General features: G+C 43.2%; 2 protein-coding genes across 13 annotated transcripts in view; one reads left to right on the top strand and one right to left on the bottom strand.

The window, feature by feature from the left end:
* Nucleotides 1–2,716, bottom strand: part of fip1l1a (FIP1 like 1a (S. cerevisiae)) — a 78,109-nt gene extending 75,393 nt beyond the window's left edge. For 5 of the 10 annotated variants that reach the window (XM_067987514.1, XM_067987487.1, XM_067987506.1 and 2 more), the window contains exons 1-2: nucleotides 2,497–2,714; nucleotides 2,196–2,241 (exon numbers count right to left, since the gene is read on the bottom strand). In XM_067987514.1, the coding sequence (XP_067843615.1) occupies nucleotides 2,196–2,241; nucleotides 2,497–2,584 (134 nt within the window). In that variant the 5' untranslated portion in view covers nucleotides 2,585–2,714. Of the gene's footprint in view, nucleotides 1–2,195; nucleotides 2,242–2,496 lie in introns of all 10 variants that reach the window. The other 5 variants (XM_067987461.1, XM_067987451.1, XM_067987530.1 and 2 more) reach the window with 3 other exon arrangements.
* A 12,092-nt stretch (nucleotides 2,717–14,808) lies between these two features.
* The window catches only part of scfd2 (sec1 family domain containing 2), a 364,834-nt gene continuing 363,521 nt past the window's right edge, over nucleotides 14,809–16,121 (top strand). For 2 of the 3 annotated variants that reach the window (XM_067987552.1, XM_067987562.1), the window contains exon 1: nucleotides 14,809–15,742. In XM_067987552.1, coding sequence (XP_067843653.1) covers nucleotides 14,917–15,742 — 826 coding nt within the window. In that variant the 5' untranslated portion in view covers nucleotides 14,809–14,916. The remainder of the gene's footprint in view (nucleotides 15,743–16,121) is intronic. The other variant, XM_067987541.1, reaches the window with a different exon arrangement.

Here is a 16,121-nt window from a genome sequence, read left to right on the forward strand (position 1 = left end):
AGACTGGAGAAGCTTGGGTTGTTTTCCTTAAAACAGAGAAGGTTAAGAGGAGATTTGATAGGTTAGGTGAATGGGCAAAACTGTGGCAAATGGAATTCAATGTAGGTAAATGTGAGGTCATCCACTTTGGATCAAAAAAGGATAGAACAGGGTACTTTCTAAATGGTAAAAAGTTAAAAACAGTGGATGTCCAAAGGGACTTAGGGGTTCAGGTACATAGATCATTGAAGTGTCATGAACAGGTGCAGAAAATAATCAATAAGGCTAATGGAATGCTGGCCTTTATTTTTTTTTTATTCATTCACAGGGTGTGGGCGTCGCTGGCGAGGCCAGCATTTATTGCCCATCCCTAATTGCCCTCGAGAAGGTGGTGGTGAGCCGCCTTCTTGAACCGCTGCAGTCCGTGTGGTGACGGTTCTCCCACAGTGCTGTTAGGAAGAGAGTTCCAGGATTTTGACCCAGCGACAATGAAGGAACGGCGATATATTTCCAAGTTGGGATGGTGTGTGACTTGGAGGGGAACGTGCAGGTGGTGTTGTTCCCATGTGCCTGCTGCTCTTGTCCTTCTAGGTGGTAGAGGTCGCGGGTTTGGGAGGTGCTGTCGAAGAAGCCTTGGCGAGTTGCTGCAGTGCATCCTGTGGATGGTACACACTGCAGCCACAGTGCGCCGGTGGTGAAGGGAGTGAATGTTTAGGGTGGTGGATGGGGTGTCAATCAAGCGAGCTGCTTTATCTTGGATGGTGTCGAGCTTCTTGAGTGTTGTTGGAGCTGCACTTATCCAAGCAAGTGGAGAGTATTCCATCACACTCCTGACTTGTGCCTTGTAGATGGTGGAAAGGCTTTGGGGAGTCAGGAGGTGAGTCACTCGCCGCAGAATACCCAGCCTCTGACCTGCTCTCGTAGCCACAGTATTTATATGGCTGGTCCAGTTAAGTTTCTGGTCAATGGTGACCCCCAGGATGTTGATGGTGGGGGATTCGGCGATGGTAATGCCGTTGAATGTCAAGGGGAGGTGGTTAGACTCTCTCTTGTTGGAGATGGTCATTGCCTGGCACTTGTCTGGCACGAATGTTACTTGCCACTTATGAGCCCAAGCCTGGATGTTGTCCAGGTCTTGCTGCATGCGGGCTCGGACTGCTTCATTATTTGAGGGGTTGCGAATGGAACTGAACACTGTGCAGTCATCAGCGAACATCCCCATTTCTGGCCTTAAGATGGAGGGAAGGTCATTGATGAAGCAGTTGAAGATGGTTGGGCCTAGGACACTGCCCTGAGGAACTCCTGCAGCAATGTCTAGAGGACTAAAGTACAAGGGGGCAGAAGTTATGCTGCAGCTATACAAAACCCTGGTTAGACCGCACCTGGAGTACTGTGAGCAGTTCTGGGCACCGCACCTTCGGAAGGACATATTGGCCTTGGAGGGAGTGCAGCATAGGTTTACTGGAATGATACCCGGACTTCAAGGGTTAAGTTACAAGGAGAGAATTCACAAATTGGGGTTGTATTCTCTGGAGTTTAGAAGGTTAAGGGATGATCTGATCGAAGTTTATAAGATATTAAGGGGAACGGATAGGGTGGATAGAGAGAAACTATTTCTGCTGGTTGGGGATTCTAGGAGTAGGGGGCACAGTCTAAAAATTAGAGCCAGACCTTTCAGGAGCGAGATTAGAAAACATTTCCACACACAAAGGGTGGTAGAAGTTTGGAACTCTCTTCCGCAAACAGCAATTGATATTAGCTCAATTGCTAAATTTAAATCTGAGATAGAATAGCTTTTTAGCAACCAAAGGTATAAAGGGATATGGGCCAAAGGCAGGTATATGGAGTTAGATCACAGATCAGCCATGATCTTATCAAATGGCGGAGCAGGCACAAGGGGCTGAATGGCCTACTCCTGTTCTTATGATAGAAATGTTCAAAATCATGAACGGTTTTGATAGAGTAAATAAGGAGAAACTGTTTCCATTGGCAGAAGGGTCGGTAACCACAGGACAACAGATTTAAGGTGATCAGCAGAAGAGCCAGAGGCGAGATGAGGAAACATTTTTTTTTTACGCATTGAGTTGTTGCGATCTGGAATGCACTGCCTGACAGGGTGGAGGAAACAGATAACTTTGAAAATGTAATTGGATAAATACTTGAAGGGGAAAAATTTGCTTGGACCAAATGTTAAGAAATGTAATTAAATCGCTCACTTGTCAACAGGCGCTTCCTCCTCCTGTTTATTTGGGTCGTTTTCATCTGAAACCAAAATAATCATCGATTAAAGAGATCAAATGGAAAGACATTGACCGACAGTCAGGCCCCCGCTGCCCGGCCCCACGGGTTGGAGTCTGGTGACGCCGGGTAAGCTGTGGAGGGGCTGTGAGACAGGCGAGGTCGGGCCGCGCCTCAGATGTCGGGCCCGGCCCGGCCCGGCCGCTCTTTCCTGCCTCACCACCTCGTTCACCGGCAGTGATCGGCCGGGCCCTGGGCCGCATGCTGCACCTCTCTTACCTCCGTACAGCCAGTGCTCCTCGTCCTCGCCGGGCCCCGCATTGCCCGCGCCGGCCTCCTTCGTCATGTTCTCCGCGTCCGCTGACATGGGTGTCGATGTGGTGCCGATCGCCGTGCCCTGGGCCCAGCGCTGCTCGGTCCGTTCCTCAGCTTTCACCGTCTCGGGTTCTCTCCAAATACGCAGATTCGCTCCGAAACTAACCTTTAACCCGGGAAACTCAACGCCGGAGCAGGAACCTCTGACCCGGAAGAAATGGCTGGCGCTCAGTGCCTGTGAGAGTGAGGTCGGAGTGAAGGAGAGGGAAGAGCAATCAGTGAGTGAGAGTGGAGGGAGCGGATCAATACACCCGCTTTAGATAGTGACGTATTAGCTTGGATTTAAAAATGTTTTCAGTATAAGAAACATATAAACAGGAATGAACTTTCAGCATCTTATAACATCTTTCACATCCTCAGGATAGTCTAAAGTGCTTTAGGGGTCAATGAAGTACTTTTGAGTTATAAGTCATTGTTGTAATGTAGGAAACCCAGCAACCAATTTGCGCACATCAAGGTCCCACAAACGGCAATGAGATAGATGACTAGATAATCTGTGATGTTGGTTGAGAGAGAAACAGTGGCCAGGACACCTGGAGAACTCCCCTGCTCTTCTTTGAATAATGCCATGAGATCTTTCACATACAACTGATGGCAAACATTTGATGTCATCCAAAAAATGGCACCTCCAGCAGTGCAATATTGCCGGCACGAACTCGATGGGCCAAATGGCCTCCTTCCATGCTGTAACCTTTCTATGATTCTAATATTTTCTCTGATAGCTCAGTGTCCCTTTAAGGTTAGGGGCTCAGTCTGAGTTCATTTTGGTTAGGGGCTCAGTCTGAGTGCATTTTGGTTAGGGGCTCAGTCTGAGGGGCAGGGTTATGGGGGGAAAAAGCTGGGGTGTGGGACTAAATTGGATAGAACTTAAAGAGCTGGCACAGGCAGGACTACATGCTCAACTCTCTGGAGTGGGGCTTGAACGCATGACCTTCTGACTCACAAGAATGCAGCCAAGGGTTTCCAATTATTTGAGTGTTTATATATCTTATAATAAGGCTAATGTCCATTATACACTTCCTGTCGCACTTTGTTGATAACAGTATTATAAAACAGCATATTCTCTAACTCACCATGGGAAACACAACAGGAGATCTGCCACTAATATACTAAAAGTCCTGCATACATCACCAACTTACTGTAAGTGCCCTGTCATATTTCAGGTGTCACAATTTACATTCCATTCTCCAGTTCTTCCAAACCTCAGGTTCCCCTCCCCCAAGTGCCACCAAAGCCCAATACCACCACCAGTGCGCTAAATACCAGATACCTATCTTCAACTGGATATATTTTGCAGTTTAGCTTGCTGTGTATCCTCAGCTTTGAAAATAGTAAAAGATAAAAATGAAATACATAGGTAAAGGAATACATAATATAAAGGCCACTGATTTATGGTTTTCGTAGAATAATGGACAAAGTCATGGAATTCTCAAAGCAACAGTAAAAATCTCAACATAATTGATTTATACAATCAGTGGCCCTGATGATTATTTACCCACCTGCTAAGTTCCCACTGCCATGCTAAAATCATGGCCATGGGGTCAGTTTCCATATATATGCTGATGACACTCAGTTCTACCTTTACACAACCACCTTCAACTCCTCAGTAATTGCTGTGTGGTCTAACATCTTGTCTGACATAAAGTTGTGGATCAGCCAGACCTTTCTCCAACTTCATGGCAATACTGAAGCCAATCTATTTGGTTTCTGCCAAAAATTAAGCACCCGATTCCATTTGCCTCCCTGACTGCCAACTCAGGATGAATCAGTGTACAACCATAGTGTCCTGTTTTACCCTAGCTGAATTTCCAATCCCATATGATACCAATCACCTAGTCTTCCTCTGTAACACCACCCGCATCCATCCCTATCTATTCATACTATTGCTTAAATTTCTCATCCATTACTTTGTCATTTATAGACTAGACTTGACTTCTCCAACTCTGTCCTCATTGACCTCCCAAGCACCACCTTCATAAACTCAAAATTATCCAAAATGCCATCTCTACAAACTGTCCCACACTAAGTCCTGCACCCCCATTACCTTGGTCCTTGTTAACCTTCATTGGCAATCCTCAACCCCATCGCACCAAATTAAAAATTTTCATCCACATCTAAAAATCCCTCAATACCTTTGTCTCTCTCTGCTTCTGAAATCTTTTCTAGCTCCACATGGAAGCATGTGCCCTCTTTTCCAACTCCCTGGCCCTTCTTTATCAGCAGACCCTTCAGCTACCTTGGCTCCAAACTCTCTGCCTAAACCCCTGCACCTTGCTATCTCCCTGTCCTCCTTCAAAAACCTCCTCATAACTTGCCCTTCGATCACTCTTCTCTTGCTACTGGTTGGCATCCATTTTGTTGCCTCTATGAAGCACCTTGGGATGTTTTACAATGTCAAAGGGAGTATATAAATGCAAATTGTTTTGGGGAAGCACTTGGGAAGAAATGATTCGGGGCAAGTGGAGTTGAGATCTAGAACTGAGTGAAGTGCCCAAGGATCAGTCCTGGTGCTCCTAATTTTCGAGCTACATAAATGACCTGGACTCAGTAAGCAATGTAGGCTGCTGAAATTCACAATTGTTACCAAACAAGGGGGGGGGGGGGGCAGTAAAGTTTTATGAAGAACCAAAGAAATACAGAAGAATCTAAACAATGTTTGTAATTGGATAGGAGTATGGAAGAGAAAATTCAAAATTACTACATAGAATTTACAGCACAGAAACAGGCCATTTGGCCCAACTGGTCTATGCTGGTGTTTATGCTCCACACGAGCCACTTCCAACCCGACTTCATCTAACCCTATCTGCATATCATTCTATTCCTTTCACTCTCATGTACTTATCTGGCTTCTCTTTAAAGGCATCTATGCTATTCGCCTCAACTACTCCACGTGGTAGTGAGTTCGACCACTCTGAGTAAAGAAATTTCTCTTGAATTCTTTATGGGATTTGATAGTGACTATCTTATATTTATGGCCTCTAGTTTTGAACTCCCCCACAAGTGGAAACATCTTCTCTACATCTACACTATCGAACCCCTGCATAATTTTAAAGACCTCTATTAGGACACTAGGATATTGGGAGAACTATCTTGCTCTTCTTTTCGTGCCATGGGATCATTTACATCCACCCGAGAGGTCAGACTGGGCTGCGGTTGAACGTCTCATCCGAAAGAAGTGCAAGGTTTTACTTATTTGAAGAAACAAACGGGAGTCAAACTATCTAGGGGAGAGGCTGAAAGACATCTGGTCTCATAGTAGACTCAACACTGAGCATGTCCAGTCATTACAGAACATAGCAAACAGAATGTTGAACACAATATTGCCCAATCAGTACACTATAAGTCTGAGGTCTTCATGTTGAAACTAGATAGTGCTCTGGTCCGATTGCACCTTTGATACTACATTCAGTTTTGGTCAACAAGGCAGAAGGGAAACATCCCAAAACTGGGAACATAGGAACAGGTGTAGGCCATTCAGCCCCTCAAGCCTGTTCCACCATCAAGTTAGATTATGGCTGATCTGTACCTCAACTACATTTACCTGCCTTTGTTCCATATCCCTTGATACCCTTATGCAACAAAAGGCTATCGCTCTCAGTCTTGAAAATTTCAATTGACTCAGCTTCCACAGCCTTTTTGGGGAGAGTTTTCCAGATTTCCACTATCCTTTGCAAGAAAAAATGCTTCCTAATTTCACTCCTAAATCATCAAGTTCTAATTTTAAGATTATGCCCTCTTGTTCTGGATTCCCCCACCAGAGGAAATAGTTTCTTGATCCAATCCCTTTATCATTTTAAACACCTTGATTAGATCACTCCTCAACCTTCCAAACTCAAGGGAATACAAACCAGGTTTATGCAACCTGTCCTCATAATTTGACCCTTTAAGGCCAGATATCATTCTGGTGAATCTGCGCTGTTCCCCTTCCAAGGTCAATATATCTTTCCTGAGGTTCGATTCCCAGAACTGAATGCAGTACTTCAGATGGCGTCTGACCAAGGCTCTGTACAACTGAAGCATCACTTCCTCAATTTTAAATTCCAACCCACTTGAATCAAAGAATGATAGAAATTTATAGCACAGAAGGAGGCCATTCAGCCCATCATGTTTGTGTTAGCTGAAAAAGAGCTATCCAGCCTAATCTCACTTTCCAGCTCTTGGTCCATAGCCTGGTGGGTTATGGCACTTCTAGTGCATATCCAAGTACTTTTTAAACACGATGAGGTTACTGAGGGTTTCTGCCTCTACCACCCTTTCAGGCAGTGAGTTCCAGACCCCCACCACCCTCTGGGTGAAAAATTTTTCTCCTCAACTCCCCTCTATTCTTTCTACCAATTACTTTAAACCACGTTCCATTAGCCTTTCTGATTACTTTCTGTACCTGTGCACTAGCATTTAGTGATTTGTGTACATGGACACCTAAATTCCTTTGCTCTTCCACAGCTCCTAGTCTCTCATCATTAAGAAAATATTCCAATTTGTCATTCTCAGATCCAATGTGGATGTCCTCACACTTCCCATATTGAATAAAACCTGCCATAGTTTTGCTCACGCTCTTAGTCTGTCTATGTGTCTTCGTAACATCCTGCTTTCAGCAACATAACTTACTAAGCCTAACTTCAGTGCTTTCTGCAAACTTGTATATACAACTCTCTGTTCATTCATCCAAGGGCTACATGGCCTATCCCTAATGTCAAAGGTCTAAGTTATGAGAACAGGTTAGAAAAACTTGAACTCTTCATCCATGATGGGAGAATGAATTGGATGTTATTAAGGTGTATAAGATTTTAAATGGAATAGAAAAAATATTTAACAATACTTCTGGCTAGACCAAAAAGAAAAACATAGGTCCAAACTGTTGAAAGCATATTCAGTTCTTACGTCATGAACTACTTCATGCAAAAAATGATCAATACCTGAAATTAACTTTCAGATAGGGTAGTGGGAGGAAAAATCTCAAGTTGTTCAAAAAGCATTTAGATGTTGTTATGAGGGATCATAGGTATCTATGCAAGGATGAGCTAGATAGATATTGAGTAGATTAGTAAAGGAGCATGTTTAATAGCCAATCAGACCATTCGCAACCTTGACGTCCTATTTGACCGAGATGAGCTTCCGACCACATTTCCGCTCCATCACCAAGACTGCCAACTTCCACCTCCGTAACATCGCCCATCTCCGACCCTGCCTCAGCTCATCTGCTGCTGAAACCCTCATTACTATCTTTATTACCTCCAGACTTGACTATGCCAATGCTCTCTTGGCCGGCCTCCCATCTTCCACCCTCCATAAACTTGAGCTCATCCAAAGTTCTGCTGCTCGTATCCTAACTTGCACCAAGTCCCGTTCACCCATCACCCCTGTGCTCACTGACCTACATTGGCTTCCAGTCCGGCAACGCCTCAATTTTAAAATTCTCATCCTTGTTTTCAAATCACTCCGTGGCCTCGCCCCTCCTATCTCTGTCACCTCCTCCAGCCCTACAACCCTCCGAGATCTCTGCGCTCCTGCAATCCTTGCTTCTTACACATCCTCGATTTTAATCGCTCCACCGTTGGCGGCCGTGCCTTCAGCTGCCTAGGCCCTGGGCTCTGGAGTTCCCTTCCTGAGCCTCTCTGCCACCTTTAAGACGCTCCCTAAAATGTACCTTTTTGACGAAGCTTTTGTTCACCTGTGCTAATATCTCTTTATTCGTTCATGGGATGTGGGCGTCAGGGGCAAGGCTAGCATTTATTGCCCACCCCTAATTGCCCTTGAGAAGGTGGTGATGAGCCGCCTTCTTGAATCGCTGCAGTCCGTGTGGTAAAGGTTCTCCCATAGTGCTGTTTGGATGGGAGTTCCAGGATTTTGACCCAGCGACGAAGGAACAGTGATATATTTCCAAGTCGGGATGGTGTGTGACTTGGAGGGGAACGTGCATGTGGTGCTGTTCCCATATGCCTGCTGCCCTTGTCCTTCTTTGTGGTAGACGTCGCGGGTTTGAGAGGTACTGTCGAAGAAGCCTTGGCGAGTTGCTGCAGTGCATCATATAGATTGTACACACTGCAGCCACGGTGCGCCGCTGGTGAAGGGAGTGAGTGTTTAGGGTGGTGGATGGGGTACCAATCAAGTGAGCTGCTTTGTCCTGGATGGTGTTGAGTTTCTTGAGTGTTGTTGGAGCTGCACTCATCCAGGCAAGTGGAGAGTATTCCATCACACTCCTGATTTGTGCCTTGTAGATGGTGGAAAGGGTTTGGGGAGTTAGGATGTGAGTCACTCGCTGCAGAATACCCAGCCTCTGACCTGCTGTTGTAGCCACAGTATTTATGTGGCTGGTCCAGTTAAGTTTCTGGTCAATGGTGACCCCCATGATGTTGATGGTGGGGGATTCGGCGATGGTAATGCCATTGAATGTCAAGGGGAGGTGGTTAGACTCCCTCTTGTTGGAGATGGTCATTGCCTGGCACTTGTGTGGCGCGAATGTTACTTGCCACTTATCAGCCCAAGCCTTGATGTTGTCCAGGTCTTGCTGCATGCGGGCATGGACTGCTTCATTATCTGAGGGGTTGCGAATGGAACTGAACACTGTGCAATCATCAGCGAACATCCCCACTTCTGTCCTTATGATGGAGGGAAGGTCATTGATGAAGCAGCAGAAGATGGTTGGGCCTAGGACAGTGCCATGAGGAACTCCTGCAGCAATGTCCTGGGGCTGAGATGATTGGCCACCAACAACCACTACCATCTTCCTTTGTGCTAGGTATGACTCCAGCCACTGGCGAGTTTTCCCCCTGATTCCCATTGACTTCAATTTTACTAGGGCTCCTTGGTGCCACACTTGGTCAAATGCTGCCTTGATGTCAAGGGCAGTCACTCTCACCTCATGTGGCTCGGTGTCAAATTTTGTTTGATTACACACCTATGAAGTGCCTTGGGATGTTTTAGTACGTTAAAGGGATTATATAAATGCAAGTTGTTGTTACAGAAAGCGTGAGACAGAAACAATGAAAATCTCTAAATTCTTTGTGTGTTACTCTCTTTCTTTGTCTTTCACTTTTTCTCTCTCATCATATCTGGTTGTTACTCAATTTTCACTATGGTGGCTGTATCTCTCTGTCTGAGAGAAAAAGTGAATGACAAGGAAAGAGAGTATCATAAAAAGAATTTAGAATGTGGGAAAGAACTAAAGAAATAGTTACAGAAAGACCAATACAATGGGAGATTAACTGAAGTACTGTACATTGCCTGTTCATTGGAATAATGCTCCCGTTATTATAAAATAGCATATCCTGCAACTCACTGTGAACAATGTCATGGGGATGAAAAGAAATATAAAAAGGAAAAGAAATCCAGTCACCTCTTGTTATTTTTCTTTCTGATCTTGATAACCAGCTTCTCCTCAAAGATGAGTGCCTGAGAGTTACAAGTAGCTACCAATTTACAGAAGCTTCTGCTATTAATTAGCCTCTAAGGTGTCAACCGTGACTCAGTGGGTAGCACTCTTGCCTCTGAGTCAGAAGGATGTGGGTTCAAGTCCCAATCCAGAGACTTGAGCACAAAATCCAGGCTGACACTCTAAGTGCAGTACTGAGAAAGTGCTGCACTGTGGGAAATGCCGTCTTTCGGATAAGACGTTAAACCATACCCGTCCTATTAGCCCCGTCTGCCCCCTCAGGTGGATGTAAGAGATCTCGTGCCACTATTTCGAAGAAGAGCAACAGAGTTTTTCCTGGTGTCCTGGCCAATATTTATCCCTCAACCAACATCACTAATACAGATTATTGTCACATAGATGTTTGAGGGACCTTGCTGTGCTCAATTTGGCTGTCATGTTTCCTGCATTACAACAGTGACTTCACTTCAAAAAAAGTACTTCATTGGCTGTAAAGGACTTTGAGACATCCTGAGGTCATGAAAGGCACTATATAAATGCAAGTCTTTCTTTCTAATTTACCTCTGGATGAACCTATGTGGACCACTTCTTTACAAGGAGTACATGTGTTACATCGAGTTAACAGCACAGAAACAGGCCATAAGACCCAACTGGCTGTATTTTATGCTCCACACTAGCCTCCTCTCACCCATCTTCATCTAACCCTTTCAGCATACCTTTCTATTCCTTTCTTCCTTGTGTGCTTATCGAGCTTCCCCTTAAATGCATCTATGCTATTCGCCTCAGCCATTTCATGTGGTAACACATTCCATATTCTAACCACTCCCTGGGTAAAGAAGTTTTGCCTGAATTTGCGATTGGATTTATTAGAGACTATCTTATATTTATGACCTCTAGTTTTGGACTCCCCCACAAATAGAAACATTTTCTCTACGACAATCCTATCAAATCCTTTCATTATCTTGAAGACCTCTATCAAGTCACACCTCAGCATTCTATTTTCTAGAGAAAAGAGCCCCAGCTCTTCAGCCTTTCCTGATAAGAATATCCTCTCAGTTCTGGTATCATCCTTGTGCATCTTTTTGCACCTTCTCCAATGCCTCTGTATCCTTTTTATAATATGGAGACCAGAACTGTTCACAGTACTCCAAGTGTGGTCTAACCAAGGTTTTATGCAATTTTAACACAACTTTTCTGCTTTTCAATGCTACCCCTCTGGAAATGAACCCTAGTGCTTGGTTTGACTTTTTATGGATTTATTAACCTGCGTCGCTACTTTTAGTGATTTGTGTATCTGTACCCCTAGATCACTTTGCTCCTCTATCCCATTTAGACTCTTATTATCCAAGCAGTATGTGGCCTCGTTATTCTTCCTACCAAAATGCACCACCTCACACTCACCTATATTGAGATTCATTTGCCAATTACACACCCATTCTGCAAGTTTACTAATGTTATATTGAGTTACATCGAAACTACAGCACAGAAACAGGCCATTCGGCCCAACTGGTTGATGCTGGTGTTTATGCTCCACACGAACCTCCTCCCTCCCTACTTTATCTAACCCTATTCGGATACCCTTCTATTCCTTTCTCCCTTGTGTGCTTATCTAGCATAGCCTTAAATGCATCTATGCTATTTGCCTCAACTACTCCTTGTGGTAGCGCATTCCACATTCTTACCACTCTTTGGGTAAAGAAGTTTCTCCTGAATTCCCTATTGGATTTATTACCGACTATTTTATATTTATGACCTCTAGTTTTGGACTCCTCACAAGTGAAAACATTTTATCTATGTCTATCCGATCATCTTAAAGACCTCTATCAGCTCACCCCTCAGCCTTCTCTTTTCTAGAGAAAAGAGTTCCAGCCTCTTCAGCCTTTCCTGATACGAATATCCTCTCAGTTCTGGTATCATCCTTGTGAATCTTTTTTGCACCTTCTCCAATGCCTTTATATCCTTTCTATAATATGGAGATCAGAACAGTGCACAATACTCCAAGTGTGGTCTAACTAAGGTTCTATACAAGTTTAACATAACTTCTCTGTTTTTCAATTCTATTCCTCTAGAAATGAACCCTAATGCTTGAATTGCTTTTTTTATGGCCTCATTAACCTGCTATGCTACTTTTAGTGATTTCTGTATCTGTACCCCTAGATCCCTTTGCTCCTCTTATCCGTTTACATTCTTATTATCCAAGCAGTATATGGCTTCCTTATTCTTCCTAACAAAATGCACCACCTCACACTTATTTAAATTGAAATTAATTTGCCAATTACACACCCATTCTGCAAGTTTATTAATATCTTCCTGCATTTTGACATATTCTTCCTTTATATTATCTATACCCCCCAATTTGGTGTCGTCCGCAAATTTTGAAATTGTACATCTGATTCCTGAATCCAAAACGCTAATGTAAATTGTGAACAGTGGTCCCAGCACCGACCCCTGTGGAACACCACTTCCCATCTTTTGCCAGTCTGAGTGGCTACCCTTAACCCCTACACTCTGTTTTCTGTTTTGTAGCCAACTTTCTATCTATTCTGCTACCTGACTCCACATGATCTGACCTTAGCCGTGAGTGTACAATGAACTTTATCGAAGGCCTTTTGAAAATACAAATATATTACATCTACTGCATTACCCTTGACAACTCTTTTGTTACTTCTTCAAAGAATTCAATAAGGTTGGTCAAGCATTACTTTCCCTTCTGAAATCCGTGTTGACTATTCTTTATTATATTTTTGTTCTCTCGATGTCTTTCTATTACATCTTTGAATAAAGATTCCACTATCTTTCCTATCACCAACGTTAAGCTAACTGGTCTATAGTCCCCTAGACTTGTTCTTTTTCCCATTTTAAATATAGGAATAACATTAACTGTCCGCCAGTCCTCTGGCAGTATTCCCTTTACCAATGAATTTTTATATATATGTAATAGTACCTCTGCTATCTCCTCCCTAACTTCCTTTAATATTCACGGATGCAATCTATCCGGACCAGGGGTCTTATCCACCCAAGTTTTGATTAGTTTATCAATTATTTCCCCCCTTTCTATCTTAAATGTTTTAATATCTTTTTCGATCCCTTCTTCTAATGTCCTGCCCATCTTCTTAGCCTCCCTCGTAAATATGGAGGCAAAGTAACTATTCAATATTTCTGTCATTTCGCTGTTGTTACCTGTGAGTTTATCTTATGTACCCCTTAGTGGCCCTATCCCTATTCTGATTTTTCTTTTGTTATTTATGTGTCTGTAGAATACTTTATTTCTTTTTATATTCCTTGATAATTTTGTAGTTCCTCTTTGTTTTCCTAATTTTTTTGACTTCTTTCCTAACCTCGTCCTATTCCCTTTTATCATCCTCTCCTTTATTGTCTATGTACTTAGAGTATGCATTTTCCTTTAGTTTCAATTTTACCCTTATCTCTTTATTCATCCATGGTGTTTCATTATTGGCTAGTTGTTCTTACTTTTTAGAGGAATATATTTCTCCTGAACTCTATTGATCATAATTTTATATATACCCACTGCTGTTCTATTTCTTTGTCTGTCAAAATGTTTCTCCAGTTTACCTAGTTCCATTCTCATTCCCACAAAATTAGCTTTTTTCCAATCTATTACTTCATTCTTTGTCTTACTTAGGTCTTTCTCAATCATTATTTTAAACCTTATTATGTTATGATTGCTATTGCCTAGATGTTCCCCTGCGCTTACTTCTCTTATCTGCTCTGGTTCATTTCCCATTACTAGATCCAGCTGTGATTCCTCTGCTGTTGGGCTTCTCACATACTGGGTAAGAAAGGAATCATGTACATACTGTAAAAACTCCATTTCCTTTTCTACTTTTCCTACCTCTTCTTGCCAGTTTATTTGGGGGTAGTTGAAATCTCCCATGATTATTATTCAATGTTTTTTTTACTCATCTCATAGATTTGTATTTTGTCACATTCTTCTTTTGTATTAACTAAACACCCAATTTGGTATTGTCTGCAAATTTTGAATTTGTACTTCCGATTGCCAAGTCCAAATTGTTAATGTAAGTATCCGGTTCATTAGCTAGTGAACAACAGTGGTTCCAGCACCGATCCAAGTGGAACATCACTTCCCATCTTTTGCCAGTCTGAATAGCTACCTTTAATCCCTACTGTTTTCTGTTTTGTAGACAGCTTGCTCTCCATTCTGCTACCTGGCCTCTGACCTTAGTCATAAGTCTACCATGGGTTAACCTTATTGAAGGCCTTTTGAAAATCCAAGTATATTACATCTACTTCATTACCCTTGTCTGCTGTTTCTGTTACTTCTTCAAAGAATGCAATAAGGTTGGTAAAGCTTCACATTCCCAATTGAAATCCATCCTGACTATTCTTTATTATCTTAGAAAAGGAAATGGAGTTTTTACAATGTGTACATTTCCTATATGTTTTTCTATTACATCATTGAGTAAAGATTCCATTATCTCTCCTACCACTGACGTTAAGATGTGCAGTGGGCTTAAAGGGACAAACTAAGATTAAAAACACCTCCATCTTAGTAGCTAAAGATCACACCTTGTTGCACACAAACCATGCGAGATCACCTAACATTATATAGTAACACTGTAGAATAACTGATGGTGTGGAGCACCACCAGAGATTTAAAGAATGAGATTTAAAAGCTCAGTTAATGAATTTTAACATTAATAACTAGTTCTAATGTTTGAAAGCTAATGAACCGGAAATGTTGATTATAAATAAATAATTAAATTCCTGCAGCCCCACCAAGTTGTCAAGTAACTAACATCACGCAGGCGCATTGAAAATTTGCCACGACGTCATCAGCTTGCGTCCGATTTTCTGTAACGTCACCTGTAAGTGACGGGCGTGCTGTTGCGTGTCGAAAGTTGCCTGTTGTTGTGTCCATAGAGACGGCCTGGAGTCGGAGTCGTGTTCGAGCTCAGGCTCAGTTAGAAAGCATGAACGATGCAGTCGGCACGGGCTTGGGACTCGTCGGCGTGGCCCACCACATGTGGGAGAAGGTGTGCGAGAAGGTGAAGAGGGCGGTGGTGTTCATGGACGCGGGGTGCGCCGAGAACTTACACTGGGTCGGCGGGATGAGCAGGCTGCTCCAGGCCGGGGCTCTCAACATCAAAGAATTCAGCTGCTTCGAAGCAGGGGCCCCGGAGCAGGCCAAAGCGGTATTCGTGGTGAGCACTTTGCTGAAGGGACGCACAGCCGACGTGATCCGCGACATCGTGACCCTCAGCTCCTTCCAGTATTGTGTGGTGATCACCGCCGTCAGCCACTCTGTCCACCTGTTCGCCAATAATGTGATGGCCGAACTGGAGCAGGATCTGGTCTTCGAGCAGTTCGGGGAGCTGCTGTGCCAGTGGATGGGAAACATGAATTACACCGCCGAGGTCATGCACCTGCCCCTACTGATCGCACCTCTCGCTCCCCACTTTTTCGTCACCACAGCCTATTCATCTCTGTTCTCGTTTGTGCCTCAGGATCTGAAACGGATCAACAGCACCAGACCCGACAAGAAGAAGTTCGGGAGCCTGAACGACGTTGATTACCAGTCTTTGCCCTTTGAACTTCAAATCCAGATCAGGTCACTAGTTTCATCCTTGAGCTCTATGTTTGAACTTGTGAAGCTCAAAGAGGAATGTTTTGCAGTTGGGCCTACCAGCAGAATAATTGCAGGAGAACTTGCTAATTATCCACAGACAAAACACAGAAGAAAAACCGCCCAACACAAAGCATCTGTCGTTTTTATAGATCGAACACTTGATCTCACAGGTACAATATCCATTTGTTCATCTACAACATGGACGTTTTTTGATTTATGTCACATTTCAGGTTGTGTTGGATTGCATTATTTATAACCCAGAATTAATGCTTACTACAGTGGTTGTCATCAACTTTTTAATTGCTTATCTTATTTTGCCACATAACACTGTAGTTAGAATTATCAACTTAAGTGTAGTGATTACATCGGAAATAATTCAATGTGTGTTAGGAGGCAGTGCATAACTTGCTATTCGGTGTTCTTTGTTGTCTTTTTTTATGTCATTCTGAATTATTTCTCACTTGCTATTACTATATCCCAATATACTTGGCTACTGTCATGATTTTTTTTAACAACGGGCTTTTGGGAGTTAATTCTCCCATTATTTTG

Source organism: Heptranchias perlo, chromosome 1 (genome assembly GCF_035084215.1).
Source record: "Heptranchias perlo isolate sHepPer1 chromosome 1, sHepPer1.hap1, whole genome shotgun sequence".
NCBI lineage: Eukaryota > Metazoa > Chordata > Chondrichthyes > Hexanchiformes > Hexanchidae > Heptranchias > Heptranchias perlo.